The following is a 12489-nucleotide window of genomic DNA, read 5'->3' as shown; positions in this document are numbered from 1 at the left end:
CAAAATGAAAAAAATTGTTTTAATCAATTTTTGCAGGGAAAAGAAATGATTTCCTAACCTACACTAGAGGGCTAAAACCGAGGATTCGCCATGGAGGGGAATGCTCACCATGCCGGTGACCTATTGCAGGACTAATACAGCACAGGACTTATCTGCAGCATATGAATTGTATGGTGTTAAGTTCCCAAATAGGTGTTTTCAGCAAGAGCCAGATATGCCAAATAGACATAATATTCATTCACAAAACCACAGCATCCGGCTTTCTAAAAGAAAATATTGACAAGCTCCTCCCACCTCCCTGCATTTCTGTATTTATTTGCGGGGCTGCACAAGTCATTTTACTCCTTTAATTCCCCCTTTCTGACCTCAAAGAGCTAACAAAAAGTGAACACAGACGCTTATGACATCCCTAACCACATAGGTCTTGTGAATGAACTGCAAACCAGTACAGATCTCAGCCAAGACACACTGGGATATGTGCCAAACAATCTAAGATTAAGATCAAGGTGTGTGCAGAGTTCATTTAATGACCAAAGCCTGCAGATATCAGGGATAAAGGGACCAGGTTCCATACAGAGCACATGGGGTTGCTGCTTTTTCATTTTAAAATAATCATGGCAAAGCCTTCATCACAAAGGCCTCCACAAACCCAGAGAGCAGGCAACACACAAAAGCACAGAGGAAAGCAAGCCCAACTTCTGTGTCCTGTCTAGAAAAGGGAAAATCCAGTATCACACCTGCTGTGATTCATCACCCATTTACCAAGAGCACTGAGCACGGGAGCCGCCAATTTAGCCCAACCCAAGTATTCAGAACTTTACGAAAGCAACTGATCAAATATTTACAAAACTCACACAGCAGTTACACAGAACAAGAAACCCGGTAGAACTCTGCTCTTAAAAGTAACAGTTCAGACCCTGAACCCCACTGGTACCTGATGTAATGCAATTAGGGCAGATCTCAAGGCCATTTTTAACCACCAAGAAGCATGGAATTAAAATGCTGGGGTAAAGAGCAGGCCACATTGACAGGGACAGGAGATGCAACTGAGCTGAGACCCGTACACTGGCACACAGCTTGTATTTGGTACAGGTGGGATCACGCTGCGCAGTTCTTATCTGGCTCAAACCTCTACATGGTGCAGGGGGTTGGGGGTCCATCCCATCCCCAGGATATATTCTGTGTAAGGCATTCTCAGGAGGACGGAGGAAATAGGGGTGAAAATTGATTGAAACACAGAGATTTGAACCAAGTGGCGATGGCTTGAAGCCCAATGCTGTGTATCCTTCAGGATGCATCAATCTGTGTCAAGGAAATGTGACGTGTGGTGCTGTGGTTACGTATGCTGTGTCAATAGGGAACATGGTTGGTTCTTTGCATACATGAGAAAAGGACATGTGGGTGGTTGTGTTTTCTCATTTCCTTTTGAATGCAGCGTCCAATCACAATACTACAAGAGCCTATTATTCCCCTGAGTTTCCTAGGTCACTGTACCATAGATCTTCACTTCGTGCCTTATCCCAGTGATCACAGACAAGGAGGAAATCCAGTGGCTAAGGATGGATTGTTTGCCAGGGGGAGAAGACGGGAACTGACTGGAGTCTTTAATTGATCATTTCCAGACAGACATTCTAATTTTCTTTTGACGAGGGAGAAGTTTTGTGAAGAGTGTGTCAGCATTATGCAGGGAGTGGACTCTGACACACACATAAAACCTTTGCTCTTTTTTAAAATGAATTTTTTTGTTTAGGAATTTCCCGGGTTTTTTAATGAGCCTGGTACGTTTCAGTCAAGTTGGTGTATGCTAAAGTAATGGGAAGGGAGCCTAGATCAAAAGACCTGGGGAGACCAAACATGGCAGAGTTCCTCCTCCCAAAGACTTACTCAAGTCCAAGCTGGGTAGCAAGGAGGGTTAGACCTAGGTGGAAAATGGGGTTTGTGGAGGAGACTTTTATCCATACGGAAAACACAGCACTTAGAGCATTTATGACTAGAAAATCTAACATTTGACATTTTTAATAAAAGTCACTCCCTTCCTCTGGCCCTGTATTCCTCCCCTGGTGCCCTATCCTTCATTTCTCCCCCACCTCCCTGCATCCCTTCTCCACATCATCTCCACCCCTCTCTGTGCCCTATCCCTCTGTCTTAAAACACCCCATCCATGACTGTCTTTGATTCACCCATACCCTCGTGTCCATATCCACGCCCCTTCAGTGCTCCCCAATACCCACCTTCTCCTCTCCATGTCCCATTCTCCCATTATGTCCCCCCCAGAATTCCCAAATGCCTCCCCCAACCTCATACAATCAGATGAGCCCAAGTGGCAAGACCATCTACAATAGCGCTGACCACCCATAACAATTTTACATTCAACAACAAGCACTTTGTCCAAACTATAGGGACAGCCAGGGGTACTAATGAGCCAACCTCTTCATGGGCCACCTTGAGGAAGAATTTCTGGACAAATGCTCCACAAAACCAGTGATATACCTGATGAACATGGATGACATTTTCACTCTCTGGACAGACAGCTTAAACTCCCTCATAGAGAGCCCACAACCTCAAAACCACCACCTGTCCATCAAACTCTCTCTAGAATATTCCTGCACCAGCATCAACTTCCTGGACACCAAGATCAGCTTCAACAATGGAACCCCACAAACAACCATATACCAGAAACCCACAGATCCCTGTACCTACTTTCATAGAGCCTGTAACCACCCCAAACAAACCAAGGAATCTGTTATCTACACCCGGGCACTCAGATACCATAGAATATGCTCTGAGGAGAAAGTCCAAGATACACACTTTAGCACACTTAAAAACCAGCTTCACCAGACATGGACACACCACAAGAGAAGTGGATCATATCATCGAATGGGCCACCTGAATACCCTGAGAGAACCTGCTTCAATACAGGAAAAAAAACAAAACAACCCCTGACCACACACCCCTAGTTGTCAGCTACCCTCCCACACTGGAACCCATTCAGAGAGTACCATTAAACAATTAAAAAATACACTTGATGGGGACCCCATCCTGAAAGAAATCTTTCCTGAACCTCCTCTTCAAGCCTTCAAACAATCCCCAATCTCATCATCAGAAGCAAGCTCTCTCCAGACCAGGGCACACCAACTCAAAGTGGCACCAGACCTGCCCAGAATGAAATACTGACAAACCTCGGATGCATAGGAACAACGAACACAGAGAGGCACCTCCGGCCTTCTGTGATCTGCAACGATCTGTAACGCTCAAGTGCTTTATGAGTAAAATGACTAGTTAAGAAGTTCCTCTGCTGAGCTTGTGTTCCTCTAGCTGCCACGCTGTCCCCAAGGGGTTAAATGAGGGAGCCCATGGCTGAGATGCAGCTCCAAGGGAGCGTGTACAAAGTGCCTGGGGGGGGGGCTCAGGAAGGCTCAGGCACTGGTTTTCGGGGCTGGGGCAGTTGGCTGGAGATGGACCAGCAACCTACATCCTAAGGAAGGGTGGCTGGCGATAGGTCTGAGCCCGGGAGTGTGCTCTGGCATCCCAGAGCTAGAGCCAGTGACTAGAACTTTACTCAGGCCCAGCGGGCTCACAGTTAAGATTGAGAGCAGGTTTGGGGGCTTCTCATGGCTCCAGGTGGGACTAACTGTAACAAGGGATTGCAGCCAGCAAGGGTTTCTCCGGTGAGTGACCTCAGTCATTAGCAAGTGTGAAGTAGCCACACGGTCCACTCTCAAAAACCTGGTGACAGTACGATGAGGTTCTGAGCCAGTTTGTAACAAGTGCCAGCTATGAACTTCTAGTTGTGTTCCAGAACTGGAAGACAGACACTTCTAATCCTGGTTCTGACACGGAGTTAATGAATAACCTTGGTTAAGTCACTTTATCTCAATGTGTTTAAAATGGGGGAAATATTTCAAGCCCCACTGTGGGATTAATTAGCTAGTGTCTGCTCAGCACTTTTCAAGATGCAAAGCCTTATAATCAGCCTGAGAACTATTACTTACCAACTGATGCACCAGAGAAAGTTTTAAGGTTAAGTGGAAGCAAGGCTGGTTAATGTGCATTAAAACAGGAAGACGGGACTAAGAGATGAACAATTAATATTTTAAAGTGTCTTTTGAGAAAGAAAAAAGGACTGGTTTTTCTATTCTTTTCTCCAAACCAGACAGAGCCATGTAAAACAAATACAAGTATGGAGATAACCCAGAGATTGGATCCCGGAAGCGTTAACTGCTGAATTCTGGAAAACAAAACAATGATAAGGAGTACTTGTGGCACCTTAGAGACTAACCAATTTATTTGAGCATAAGCTTTCGTGAGCTACAGCTCTACCTTCATCGGATGCATCTGATGAAGTGAGCTGTAGCTCACGAAAGCTTATGCTCAAATAAATTGGTTAGTCTCTAAGGTGCCACAAGTCCTCCTTTTCTTTTTGCGAATACAGACTAACACGGCTGCTACTCTGAAAACAATGATAATGACTCACACTGGGCCTGTGGGTGGCTCATCACAAAATTAGCAGCAGCTTCCATGCTCCCAGCTGAGATTGGCTTTGCTGGGTTGTTTTCACAGATCTCCAGGACTGCAATTTAGCACATGCAAATAGACCCAGCAGCCAATCACAGCCACAATACCAGAAAGGCATACACATGCCGTTTAGAAAAATGCTTTGCCACACAAAACATGATTACCAGCTTCCACACTGTTTCGGGCTATGGGAAAGAAGGCTATTTTTATTATTAAACGTGACCCATCTCCTTTCCTCAAGGGGAAGAATCTATTCAAAGGCCTTTCAAGCAAACATCTCTTCATACAATTGAAAGCTTTGTGTACTATCATGGCATAAGCAACCTGATCTACTGTTTGGAGCCCACTGGACTTTTCATGACGCTTGTGCCATCTGGTTTTGTAGTTTCATTGTCTTGAACTGACTGTTTGACCAATATACAAGAAAATCTTCAGTTTTTGTAGGGAAAGGGGTCACACGTTTCAGTGGGCTAGAGACAATAGACACAGGGTTTCAGAATTCTCTAAATCCAAGATTCAGAAAAGTATTTAGGAATGTGCGTAACTTTAAATGGGATTAATCACATGGTTAAGAGAGGTTTCAGAGTAGCAGCCGTGCTAGTCTGTATCCACAAAAAGAAAAGGAGGACTTGTGGCATCTTAGACACTAACAAATGTATTTGAGCGTGAGCTTTCATAAGTAAGTAAGTGCTTTGCTGAATCGATGCCTAACTCCAGAAAAAAACAAAATCAACCCACTGCCATCCAGTGGCCATGAACCAGCAAATCTATACACCGCACTTAAATTGGTCACCTCCACAGTTAAATAAGAAAACAAGTGATAAGAGGGGTTTTTTTAAGAGCCGGTTCCCTGTCAAACATATTTTAAAATTGCCGATTTTATATATACACTTATGAGGCTATATCTACCCTAGGAGCACTTCACTAGTATAGGAACACCAATATACTGCTCTAGTGTGGATACAGCTCTACCAGCAAAGCCAGACTATCTACCAATGCAGTAAAACCACACCCCTAGAAGTGGTATCAGGGATACCGGTCAAAGTGAAGTTTTGCTGGTGTAGCTGTGTCTCCCCGAGGGCCTTCTGCCAGCACAGCTTGTTGATCAGGCATCATACCTCTTCTCATCCCAGCCTGGCAGAGCTACGCCAGAAGAATTATGCAGCATACAGCTGGCCTGAACCTGGGTAATTTTTCAAAGTCAGGATAAACAAAATCTGACCACAGCATTTTGTGTAGATCTGATTGTGAATCAGAGCTGCTCAGAAGGCAGGAGACGTTTTTTCATTACATTGTAAGTGAGAAGTTTTGGTCAACGTTTTCCAAGAAGCCCTGTCACTTATACCCCAGCACAGGTGCACGTGGCATTTAGAAAACAACAAAAGGACAAGGTCCCTTCACTTCTCCGTCATCTAGGTTTGGGATTATTTTCCCTGGCAAAGCCCTTGAGAACTACAGATGGAAAGTTCTATAGAAAGAGACAGGTACAATTATTCCTTCAAAGAACAAGGTATCTACAACCTCGATTCAAGCTGGTCAGAAAAATTCAGACTAAACATTTTTTTCATCTGAATTTGCTGTTTCGTTACAATTGAAATGTTTCGCAGAGATGGTTCGATTTGACCAAGTTCCAGTGGTATCCTGCCTGCCAGGCAGGTATCAAAACACAGCAGGCTGCTGGGGAAGCAAGGCTGCCAGGTCATAGCTCTTCCAAAGCATGGGCTCAAGGAGATCTAGCAGACAGCTGAGAGTGGCCTTGGGTGGCTACTCTCTAGGGATAGCAGTGCTTAGTTTAACTGTGTGTTTTCAAATAATGCAAGGAGCCCAACCAACAGCAATGAGGAAGAAATTCCAATAATTTTGATAGCCAGTGGAAACAGACATGAGACCCCAGGCTTTAAACTAGCAACACGCAGTATACGTTTTAACACCACTGAGCTACATGGCAGGGTTGTACCAGAATCTGGAGATTACTGTCACTTTTATTAGCTCTCTCTCGCCCTATGTCAGGCCACAAAAATGCCTCATGATGGTCAATAGACTCAGACTCAGAGGTCAGCAAGGACCATCATGATCATCTACCCTGACCTCCTGTACAACACAGGCCATAGAACTGCCCCAAAATAATTCTTAGAGTGTATTTTTTTAGAAAAACATCCAGTCTTGATTTTAAAATGATCGGGGTGGGGGAGAGAACCCACCACAACCCCAGGCAAATTGTTCCAGTGGTTAATTGCCCTCACTATTAAAAACGTACCCCTTATTTCCAGTCTCAATTGGTCTAGCATCCACTTCCAGCCATTGGATCACATTAGACCTTTTTCTGCTATATTCCAGAACCCATTATTAAATATTTTGCCAGGAGCTGGGAATGGGTGACAGGGGATGGATCACTTGATGATTCAGTTCTGTTCATTCCCTCTGGGGCACTGGGCATTGGCCACTGTTGGAAGACAGGATACTGGGCTAGTTGGACCTTTGGTCTGATCCAGCCTGGCCGCTCTTATGTTCTTATTTGTTCCCTATGCAGATACTTCTAGACTGTAATCAATTCACCCCTTCACTTTTTCTTTGCTAAACTAAATAGGTTGAGCTCTTTGAGTCCATCACTATAAATCACGTTTTCCAATCCTTTATAATCATTCTCTGAACCTCTTCCAATTTATCAACATCGTTCTTGAATTTTGGACACCAGAACTGGACACCACATTCCAGCCGTGGTTGCACAGAGCCAAATACAAAGGTAAAATAACCTCTCTACTCCTACTCAAGCTTCCCCTGTTGATGCCTCCCAGGATGGCATGAGCTCTTTTAGCCACAACATCACACCTGGAGCTTGTGTTCAGCTGATTATCTACCCCCTCCCCCCAAATCACTTGGTGATTCCCTGCTCTGTTCATCCCCCCTGAAGCACCTGGCATTGGCCATTGTTGGAACACAGGATACTGGGCTCGGTGGACCTTTGGTCTGACCCAGCATGGTCATTTTTATGTTATAAATGTTTTGTGCTGTTATAACCCAGATATATTACAGCGAGATCGGACTATTTACACCCAGGAATTATTATTCCCTGTGCTGTCCTGACTTTCTGAATGACATGAAGTGGTTGTTTATTAGGACTATGAAGGAAACTCTAGCTTTGTGTACCACTCAGGTGAGAACCAGGCCTGGTGTTTCAAATCCAGTGACGATTGCCCCAGCATAGCTGATAATGACATGTATTGGAGTTTTCTCCTGACTAGAGGTAAGAATAGCCTCTGGAGTTCCCAGTCCAGTCCTCTACGTGACTCCCTGTGCCTGTCCTATTGTTATGAACCAATTACACTTACTGACTCAAGTTGGGAGCGACCAGGCATAAACAAGTGGCTCTGGCAATTAACAAGCTCTCTCGTTGGTTGGGCCAAAAGGGAACTTAAACTGACCTCAGCAACAAACTGTTCCCCAGCACAGGACTGTTTCAATGGGAAAATGAGCAGTATTTCTGTGGGAGGTGTGAATAATTTCTCTCCCGAGAGGTTGAGCTCTCACATAAGAAAACAAGTCACCTGTTACTAGGCCAACAAATGGCACCTGTCCTTCTGGGTATAACAAAAAAAGGCCCCTTCTGAATGTCTACTGCCTAGCTATTACTGCGATCCTCCGGTTAGGTAAATGTTGGTATGGGAACACAGACCCAACCAAGTCTAAAGCAGTAGCCTTTGAGAGATGTAAATAAATAATAAAATTCTGCTTTGCATTTTTAGGCCTTTTGTTCATGGTGCTTTAGAAAGATTAAGTCTTACAACCCCCTGAGATATGGCAGGTCTTCTTATCCTCCTCACATTTTACAGCTGGCAAACTGAGGCACAGAATGGTTAAGTGACTTCCCCAAAACCCCAGGAAAAGACAATGCAGAGCCTGAAAAAAACCCCAACAGGTTCTGATACTCGGCCCCCTATTCAGGCAAGCACATAGGCACATGCTTAACTTTAAGCATGGGCTTAAACACATTCTTGCTTTGTGGTCTCAGTTTCTTGCTTCAACCCCTAGAAAACATGTCTCCCTCCATATAAAAGTTCAGAGCATAAAAATATATATATGGCCACTACAGGGTCAGAAACAGTGCTTGTGTGACAGATACAATGTTATCCAGATTTCAGCTGAAATATGTGCCACTATTATATTTCAAATAAAGATTTTAATAACCAGCTTTTGCTTTAGGAGATGTATTTTAAAAATGCCTTCCAGAAAAGTCTGCATTGTAATGAATAAAAAAGTGACTTGTTTGGGGTGTATTGTCTTTTGACCCACAGACCTGCCACCAAGAGTGTTAGGAGAAGTCACACACGTTTTCGAGACAAAAAAGTGGCTCTGGTTTAAAAGGTACAAAATAAAGCTGTTAACAGACCCCGGGACACCAGAAATATTTATTTAAAAATACAATCCTGATTTTTATGGAAAGAGAGAAAATCTGTTCATTTTATTTTGATCCAACTGCTTTATAGAAGGAGCAGAATAGTAGGTTTTCGGAATGCAAGAAAGTCAACCACAGGGGCGGGGGAGAAAGAGTTTACCATTGATTTTACAAAAAACCTCACCCTCCCCCCCAAAACCCCCCCCCCACGCCTGATTAACCACAACACCTTTGAAATAGTTCTCACTTTCTTCAAAGACTCTTCACGACGCACACTAAATCCACAACAAAATCAAAGTGGGTAGTTTGGTTATTTTACCTTAAACAACATCTTCCTCTCGGGGCACCTGGACAAACTAAGCTCATGCAGCTTTAACCTTAGATTCCCCAGGCCCTAGACAAAAGATTGACCCGATGGGGTCTTCGGACCAGGGCTTGGGCCAAGCGAGGTTCTGGGGCAGCGCACCAAGGACAGAGCTCCCCCACGGGCACGGATCCCCTTGCACAGTAAAGCGGGGCTGGCTCGGAGAAGGAGTTGGAAAAGCCACTCTCCAGCTCTTCGGCAGAGGACACTTTGCCAGCCACCTGTTCGGTGTGCTTGGCTTTGCTCCCAACCAGCCACCAGCCGCTGAGACGCAGCCCGAGTGGCACCCCCATCCTGCCCGCAGGGCGCACAGGGGGAGCGCCGGGGAGCCGGGCTAGGCGGGGTCGCTGTGTGCGGCCGGTTGCAGAGCGCTGCGGGGGGAAAGTCCGGTAAGGAAGGGGCCGGCGCACCCCGTCCCCGGGCCGGGCTAGCAGAGAGGAGGGCTCGGGCAGGCGGGGGGCAGGGACTCTTGCCCCCAGGGAAGGGAAATCCCCACCTGGGCTGTTGCTGGATCTCAGGCGCCTTCCGCAGAGACACTGCAGCATGTGCGAGCCTTTCTTCAGGACAAGCCCCGGAATCTTCATGGGCGTCCCCGGGCCGCGGCGCCTCCCTGCGGTGCGGGGAACCGCGCCCCGCCACCAGCCGCTCGCAGCCCCGGGGGCGCGGGGAGCCGGGGCGGAGAGCGGCGAGGGCTGCGCACCCCCAGCCGCCGCCGCTGCTCCGAGCCCTGGGAATCGCTCCAGCCTGACTTGTTGGGACTTTGCAGGGGAGGGGCCGGGCTCTGGGAAGCACGTCAAGCCCCGGAGCCCATGGGCCCTGCCCCCTGCCGGGAGCGCCACTGGGGGGGGGAACAACCGCTCCCAGGCCCGGGCTGCCGACCCCACCCCGCCGGGAGCAGAGACTCCGGCTCCCCGGCTGCAGAGCACCCCGGGACCAGCCCCGGGCGGAGATAACGCCCCGGGCCCGGCCCGGCGGCAGGAGAAGGCGCGGGGGGTTAGACCGAGGGAGCGGAGGCTCCAGGGGAAGTGAGGTCGGGCGGGACAGGGGGGGCGCAAGGCGGGACGGGACGGGGGGCGCAGGGCTGGACGGGGGGCGCAGGACGGGACGGGGCGAGTGGGGGGCGCAGGGCGGGACAGGCGCCACGGGCTGGCCGAGCAGCGCGCTGGGGAGTTGCCCAGCGCTGAATTGCTCCTGCCCCCAGGGCTGTGAAGCCCCCATTGCACATGGGCCCCTGGCTGGGGACTTGGGGCGGGGTGGGGGAGGCAGGAGAGCGCCCCACTGGCGATGGGACAGAGCCGCTTCGGAGAGTTGCTGGTTAATGCAAAAGGAGCCTCTAGCTGTCAGATTTCTCCAGCCAGGGGCGTTTCCCCAGAAAGTGCCCAGGGGCTGGATGGGACAGTCAGCCAGGATCGCCCCTTATACCCGTCCCCCAGAACAAGCCCCTGTGCCCTGCCCTGCCCGCACATTTCACGGTGACCATTACACGGGGCTGCCGCCCTGGACTCCACTGACAAGCGACAGCCAGTGCCCCGAACACCACTGCAAACATCTGAATGTCACTGCTCCGAGAGCTGCGGGCCAAGGGGGTTTGGGCCTCAACGCTTACTCGCTGGTAGGTGCCTGGGCCTGTGGCCTCTGCTGTGGGCTAGTGTTTATCTCGCCTGGTTGAATCTTTGAAGATGATGTTCCCATTGTCTGGGGGCACCAGCACCTGGTTAGCTGGGTCCGAGCTGAACCCCGGCACACACACAGGGTTGGGGGCTCAGCCCGACGTGCTCGGGTCCTGGTGAGGGTCACACAAGTAGAGCATGGCTGTCTAGTACTGCAGCTGGTCAGGAACTTTTCCAAAAAACAAAACAAACTTTTAATGGAATTTTGATTGGGCCAGGGGTGGTGGGGGGAAGGGTATTGTATAGCTTGGTAGCTAGGGCACCCATGGGGCGGGGGAGACCCAGGGACCAGTCCCTTGCTCCACTGACTATTTAAATTATTTATCTAAAGTGGAACAGCTTTAAAACAGGAGAGACTGAGGGAAACCCCCATCAGACCATCCTATAGCCTTCTGGTTAGGGCATGCTCCTGAGAGGCAGGAGACCCCTGTTCAATTCCTCTCTCCCGCTGGGTCTCCCACATTCTGGGTGAATGCTCAAAAGTTGTAAAGGGAGCCATTCCTCCCCACTTCCTCCTCTTGCGAGAATGGCCACCCAAGCTGCCTGGCCCCAGGAGAGGGTTTCTGTTCCTGGATTGCTAACAGAGCTAAGTGCCTCCCTGCAGCCCAGACTTGGCACCGCACCTGCCTCTCATCAGCATCTCCCATTGGCTAGCTTAGGCAGCACCGCACCTAGTGTGCTGGCTCTGTGGGCACCTGTCTCTCCCCAGGCCTTGGAGAGGGAACCTACTTACCTAACTCAGGGGGGTTGGATCCCATTGCTGTTCCAGTGAATTTGTAAAGAGGAGGCGTTGTGACACTGAGCATTGCGATGCCGGAGTCACGCCGTGGATCCAGACCCTAGCTCAGGGCAGTTAAAATGAAAGCCAATCCTGACCATCAAACCAGCCATTAAACGCAGATGACAGCTGCATTTCTTATTTAGATCTTAAAAAACATTTCAAATGCTTGCTCGGTAATTGTAAACCGATCATTTAAAAATTGCAAAAAGACGGGGCCTGCTTATTTCCGTCAGCTAATTAATTACATTGTTGTAGCACCTCAAACCTTACTGTGCAGCAAATGCTGCTCCCAGGGGATTCGTTATTAATCACAGATCTTGTGCCCACAGTACTTATTGCCAGGGTACCCTCTGCTGAAAGTCACCACAGGGGGGATCATTAACTTCCACATTGTGTATTTATGACCCACCCATCCAGGTCATTCCAGCAAACTCCTTGGAAAAACCACCATGCCACAGAATAAACAGAATTGCCCCATATCCCAACTCCATATCTCACCACAGGATCCTACACAAACCACCCTGCCCCCTCTCCCAGGACTATCACCTCAGTCTCCTTTAAATACCAGAGCAATGCCTGTTTCTCTGTGCTTACAGAACATAGCCAGCAGATGGCAAACTGAGACTACTATTATTACACGAAGATATAATCACCTCATCCCCCTTCTCCCAAGTTTATCTTTCATCCACCTGCTACATCTGGTCATGAACCAAGACTGCAGGTCCTCTGCGAACGGGCTGGTACATTTTCCTACACCCATGTACAG

At 48.2% G+C, this 12489-nt stretch overlaps 1 protein-coding gene across 2 annotated transcripts in view; it reads right to left on the bottom strand.

Annotated features, from left to right (window-relative positions):
• The window catches only part of FGF12 (fibroblast growth factor 12), a 281396-nt gene that overhangs the window by 169059 nt on the left and 99848 nt on the right, over positions 1–12489 (bottom strand). Inside the window, exon 1 of one of the 2 annotated variants that reach the window (XM_073359017.1) lies at positions 9769–9969. The exons of the other annotated variant lie outside the window; for it this stretch is intronic. Within the exon in view, the coding sequence (XP_073215118.1) occupies positions 9769–9856 (88 nt within the window). The 5' untranslated portion in view covers positions 9857–9969. Of the gene's footprint in view, positions 1–9768; positions 9970–12489 lie in introns of those variants that run through there. 2 annotated transcript variants of the gene reach the window in all.

The sequence above is a fragment of the Lepidochelys kempii genome, chromosome 9 (assembly GCF_965140265.1).
Source record: "Lepidochelys kempii isolate rLepKem1 chromosome 9, rLepKem1.hap2, whole genome shotgun sequence".
Lineage (NCBI taxonomy): Eukaryota > Metazoa > Chordata > Testudines > Cheloniidae > Lepidochelys > Lepidochelys kempii.
This window is presented reverse-complemented; position numbering and strand designations above follow the sequence as displayed.